This window comes from Carettochelys insculpta, chromosome 27 (genome assembly GCF_033958435.1).
Source record: "Carettochelys insculpta isolate YL-2023 chromosome 27, ASM3395843v1, whole genome shotgun sequence".
NCBI classification, from domain to species: Eukaryota; Metazoa; Chordata; order Testudines; family Carettochelyidae; genus Carettochelys; species Carettochelys insculpta.
In genome coordinates this window covers 15805005-15810861 of record NC_134163.1, presented here as the reverse complement: position 1 = coordinate 15810861, position 5857 = coordinate 15805005, and the positions used below count along the sequence as shown (strand labels likewise).

At 66.2% G+C, this 5857-nt stretch overlaps 1 protein-coding gene across 1 annotated transcript; it reads left to right on the top strand.

The window, feature by feature from the left end:
• Positions 1–426: 426 nt before the first annotated feature.
• On the top strand, positions 427–4191 carry GDF15 (growth differentiation factor 15). Its single transcript, XM_074978199.1, has 2 exons — positions 427–739; positions 3410–4191. The coding sequence occupies exons 1-2, from the start codon at positions 427–429 to the stop codon at positions 4186–4188; spliced, it is 1092 nt and encodes a 363-aa protein (XP_074834300.1). The 3' UTR covers positions 4189–4191.
• The last annotated feature ends 1666 nt before the right edge of the window (positions 4192–5857 follow it).

Genomic DNA, 5857 nt, shown 5'->3' with positions numbered 1-5857 from the left:
TACCCCTCGCCAGCACTGCCATGGCAGGCGAGCGCGTAGCTCCAAGGGGCAGTGATGGAGAAGCTCCTTTTGGTTCTTAGTCAGCATGCCTGGCTCCAGTGCTGCAAACACACCACAAATCATGAGGCCTCGGCACTGTCAGAATTTCCCTGTAAAGTGCAGCCACGTGCCCTCGGCTGGGAGGGTGGTGGCTCTGCCCCCAGCCCGGGACAGGACCTGTTCCTGCTGCATCTGTGTTTATTTCTTCACGCGGTGACGTCAGACCAGGAGGGGGACAAGGTTCAGCTCCCTATAAAGCCACCGGGTCTGGTCCATTTCATTCATTTCCCTGGCAGCCAGGGCTGGAAGCTGATGGCTGGAGCTTGCCGCAGCCAGAGCCAGAAATTGCCCACCCTCACTGCGGCAACTGCCCTGCCCCATTGCACAATGCAGAGCTCCCTGCAGGAGGCCAGGTGCGCCCTCACCTGCCTACTGCTGCTGCTGCTGCTCTCAGGTGTGGAACCGCGGCCGCCCACTGGGGAGGAGAACCGGCTTCAACTCGAAACAGTCCAACGGGGCATCCTGGACCGGCTGGGGCTGCAGGAGCCGCCTGTGCTTGGGCAGAGGCAGGACCAGGAGGGGGTGCGGCAAGCGCACCAGCTGTACAGGGAGACACTGGCCCAGCTGCAGGCGAACTGGAGCAGAGGAGAAAGTCAAGCGCCAGCCCCGGTCAGGAGCGTCCACCTCCTGACTCCAACGCGTAAGTGCAGCCGAAGCCGAGTCCAAGCCTGGGAGCTCCTTGGCTGGAGGGGTGAGACGCAAGGAGGCCAGCCCTTGGCTGGGAGTGGGCCTGCCTGGCCCCGGCACTCCCTTCTGCCCTACCGCTCTGAGAGCTGCACACGTCCCCGGGCTGGGCCTCCTGTTTCACTTTCTCTCCAAGCAAAAGGGGTGAACTGTTCACTTGTGCTTTCACCAGCACCAGGAGCAGCCACAGGCACCCCCAAGGCACTGCCCCAGCCCTGGGCAAGCAGCGGACCCAGCCTGGAGCACCCCCGCGGCTACAGCAGTGTTGTGACCGGGGTCCTGTCGGGCATGGGGCAGAGCAGTACAGGGGCTGCAATCAGGTTCTGTGGAGCCCTGGATTGAGCCCCCTCCTTGCTCTGTGGGGCCCCTTACACCTCCCAAGACACCGACTACCTGCGAGTGCTGAGCCGTGTATGGGAGCTGGACGGCCACGTGCGCTGCTGCAGGTTGTGCCTCAGTTTCCCAGGCCCCTCCCCTACACCCACTATCTGCACATCTCTGTGTCCCACCCCCCGCCCCAGCTGCTGGGCTGAGTCCCAGCCTGGTCCCCTGCACCAAAAGCACCCCAGGCAGCACGTTTCAGCAGCTGGGGGAGCTCCTGACTGGGCTGGTGCGGATACTGGCACCTCTGCCCGGGCCTCGCTTCAACCAGCCTACGCCCCAGGGGCCTGCTCGGGGGGTTCGCTCATTGGCAGGGACAGGCTGTTAAATCCTTCCACATGCTGGGCCCTGGGAATGGGCACAGGAAAGCCAGCCTGACCCCTGCCCCTTCCTTTGGCACCAGTCTGCACCTGCACAAGCAGCAGCTGGCCCTCCTGGGGCCTCTGCTGCCACCAGAGCGGTGCTAATAGGAAACGGAGCGAGGGCCTGACAGGCAGCACCCCCAGAATGGCCCAGTCCTGCTGCCTGGGCTGGCTGCACTGCAGAGGCCAGCAGGGCAGAGGGGACCAGCAGGGCTGGTCTGGCTCTGTCCATTGGGTGGGTTTAGAAAACGCAGAGATTTGGAGCCGTCGATTTGTGCTGGTCACTTCCCTGTGCAGTTGTGGGAGTGTGCTCCTTGGCTAGCCCCTCGGGGCCAGGCCAGCCGGGCTCTAGGGGGCAGGGACTCTCCCCGTGTGTTTGCACAAGGGCTGGGTGCTGCCCAGAGGGAAGCTGGTGAGCCCTCCTCCCACGTGAACGCTTTGCCCCTGCACTGGTGGCGGCCGTCTGGGCATGGTGGGCACAGGCCAGCCCCGTCCTGCACAGGGGACTTCAGCCAGCCCTCCTCTCTTCCAGGGAGCTGCAGGTCCCCCCTCTGCAGTGCTCCATGGTCTCAGGCAGCCAGGAACCCAGCGCCCCCGCATCCCTTAGCCTCCACCTCCTGCCTGGGGAGGGGTCTCTGCCCCGCCCGGTGCCTTGGCAAAGCGCTCTCAGGGCTGCGAGTTCCAGCGGGTCCCCAGCCGTCCCTGCAGGCCGTGCTGCTGTGGTCCGTGCAGCTCGCTGGCACCGCGGCCGTGGGGTGTTGCTCACCTGTCAAAGCCCCTTGTTGTCAGGCCCGCAGCACTGGCCGCTTGGTAGATGCTCAGCAGGAGACTGGGTCACGGTCTGACCTGGGCAGTGAGACCCACTTGCCCGCTGGCCACTAGGGGACCGGGGTGCAGCCCTGCCCCCAGCCATCTCGCTGCCTCGGCTGCGGAGCTGGGCCCTGCCTGGCGGCGCTGGATGGGCTGCGTGTCTCTGCTGGGGAGAGTGACGCAGCCGCTGTGCTGGGACGCAGGTGGGCTGGGGGGCATTAGGCAGAGGTGACGTCCACCGGCCATTGTCCCATGTCCCTCCAGGCTGCAGCTGGCTCAGGCCTGTTCCCTCCTACTCCCTCCTGCACATCTGGGAGCCGGCTGCAGCCCAGGAGAAGCTGCTGAGGCCAGAGCCCCTCAGTCTGGTTGGGGCAGCGCAGTCGCCAGCCCCTCCCTGTGGGCTCCTCTGCCGGCCACCCCCAGTCCCTTCGCCCTGACTCTGGTCTCGCTATTTGACGGGAGGGTGGTGGGGGTCTTCCTCCCACAGCTGGGTACACCCCAGGGCAGCTCCCGGGGCTCAGGCTGCCTGCGCCTCTGAGCACAATGTGCACTTGGACCAGGGACTTATTTATACGCCCCCTTATTTATTGTTAACTTGTTGGGGTTGGTGCCCCGGGAGGGCCCGGCCTTGGGAAAGGAATAAACATCTCTGGAAAGGGCAGGCCTGGCTTTCGCCTCTGTCCCTTAGCCACCGGCAGCCGCTTCTGATCCCTCCCTGCCAAGCAAGGAACCAGGGCCTGCCTGCCCAGAGCACCTGGGGCAGATCCCAGCTCTGCGCAGCCAGTGCCAGCGAGCTGTGAACGTCCTGGTGCTGGGCCCCTGCCAGTCTGGGCATGTGGGGAGCCCCAGCCAGGTGGCTTAGGGAGGTCCAGGTGTGCACAGGTGGAGAAGTGAGTGTGCGCACGGCAGTCGTGCCCAGGGAGGGGGGATACAGTGCACGAGGGTAACACAAGTGGCACGTGCAGCTCTGAATGGCGGGAGGAGTGTGAGGGGCTGGTAGATCCTAGCAGCACCAGAAAGGGGCAGTGCTGCATGGCAGCCCCATTAACCCTTCGCTCCCCCTCTCTCTGCAGTGCAGCAGCAGCCAGAAGCCCCTGCTGGCCGTGCCCGCTACCATCTCGTGCTCTCCCGGACTGAGGCCTTCCACCAGGAGCTCAGCGTGGTGAGGGCAGAGCTGCGGCTGTTCAAGCAGGTGCTCGGCACTCGGGATGGGCCCAGGCTCAACGCCTCCTGGCTGGCACAAGTCGAGGTCTACCAGCTGCCGGCGCCTGGGCAGCACCAGGGGCACCCCAAACTGCTGCATTCCCAGACCCTCAACGCCACAGCCTGGACCTTGGACCTGGGGGCTGCTGTCTGGCAGTGGGCTGCCAGCGCGGAGTCCAGGCTGCATCTGGAGCTGGTCTTTGCTGCAGACCTGTCTGCCTTCCTGGCCACCCGCCGCAGCCGCCAGGGGGCCGAGACGCTGGAGCTGGAGGTGGAGAGCCGGGCGCGGGCGGGACCCAGGCGCAGGAGAGCGAGGGCCCTGGAGGAGGAGTGCCGGAAAAGCGAGAGGAAGTGCTGCCTCAGGTCCCTCAAGGTGTCTTTCCAAGACATCGGCTGGTCCGACTGGGTCGTCGCCCCCAACAGCTACGACATGAAGTTCTGCCAGGGCTCCTGCCCGCACAACTACAAGCCGGCCAGCATGCACGCCCAGATCAAGGCCCGTATGCACAGCTTGTCCAAGGAGGCGCCCGCGCCCTGCTGTGTGCCCGCCGGCTACGACCCCATGGTGCTGCTGCACTACACCAGCGAGGGGCGCCTCGTCTCCACGCTCTTCGAGGACATGCTCGTCACCGGCTGTCACTGTGCCTGAGGCCGCGCACGGGCGGGGCCCGGATGCATCCCATTGCCAAGGGCCCCCGGGAACGGCCGCCGAGGCCTTTACCTGCTGAGCTGCTGCCTGTGCATCTGGCATGCGGACTTGCCTGGGTGCCATGGCAGGGGTGTGGTTACAGCCCTCCCCTGGCAGTGAGGGGAGGCCCACGGCGTTGTCCCGCACCCCTCCGGGCCGTGGCTGGCTCAGGCCTGTTCCCCCCTGTGCAGCTGGGAGCCGGCTGCAGCCCAGGAGAGGCTGCTGAGGCCAGAGCCCCTCAGTCTGGTCGGGGCAGCGCAGTCGCCAGTCCCTCCCCGTGGGGTCCTCTTCCGGTCACCCCCAGTCGCTTCGCCCTGACTCTGGTCTCGCTATTCGACAGGAGGGTGGTGGGGGTCTTCCTCCCACAGCTGGGTACGCCCCAGGGCAGCTCCCGGGGCTCAGGCCGCCTGCGCCTCTGAGCACAATGTGCACTTGGACCAGGGACTTATTTATACGCCCCCTTATTTATTGTTAACTTATTGGGGTTGGTGCCCCGGCAGGGTCCGGCCTTGGGCTATTTATAGAGAGGTGTTGCTGTGCTTCCCCAAAGGAATAAATGGCTCTGGAAGGGGCAGGCCTGGCTGCTCGCCTCTGTCCGTTCGCCGCCTGCGACCACCCCTGCCAAGCAAGGAGCCAGGCCCTGCCTTCCTAGAGCTTGGGGCCGATCCCAGCTCTGCACAGCCAGTGCCGCCGAGCAGCAGCCGGGCTGCTGCCCCCGTCCCGCTGGGCCGTTCCCGGGGCCAAGGCAGCTCTGCGCTGTTCTGGGGAGCGCCGAGCAGGGCCCCTTACTTCTGCCGTAGACACCAGCCCCCTGGGCACTGGACTCGCTCCTCAGAGGCCAGCAGGGTCACTGATGCCCCCCAGGCAGCAAATGCTCTGTGGGCTGGGGCCAGGCCCCACCTCTCCACTCTGCTGAGCAGGTCCAGCTTGGGCGAGCCACCTCCAGGCAGAGTCCCCCCACCATACACACCCGCTTCCTGTCACAGACCCCCCCAGCTGCACCTCCACGAGCGCTTCCCACAATGCCCTGCTAGCCCCAGCCCTCTGCCGGCACGCCCCACCCCATCCCAGCAGGCATGGGGCCCAGGGCACCAATGCAGGCACCTCCTGTGCTCTGGGGTTGCTACAGAGGTGCCTTGTCCCTGGGCCAGCCCCAGGCCCCCTGCCCCACCCCGACTCGCTCACGAGCTGGAGGGCCCCTCCCCCAGGGCAGGGGGAGATGGGAGACCACCCCTCCTGGCTGGAATTCGAGCCCCACATTGCCAGCCGGGGGTTTGTCTCCCCCACAGCCCCTGCTGCCTCAGCCCAGGCACAGGTCCCACCTCACCCACTAGCACAGCATCTACACCGGCCTGGGGCATTCCTGGGGAACAGCCACAGGTTGGCAGTGCTGTCCTGCCGGCTCCCCACCCCCAGGCTCCCAACTAACCACCTGCTCCCGCCAGGCGGCCGCTGACCCCTGCCTGCGCTGCCACAGCCTTCCCACTGCTGGGGCTGGGCCGGGGCTGGGCCTGCCGCGCTGCCAGCAGGGAGAGGGGCTGGTGGCGGAGCTGGGCTTGTGCGGTCAGCGGGGAGAGGGGTTCACGTGGCAGCCTGCAAACAGCCACTCCACATGCACATCAGCCAGAGC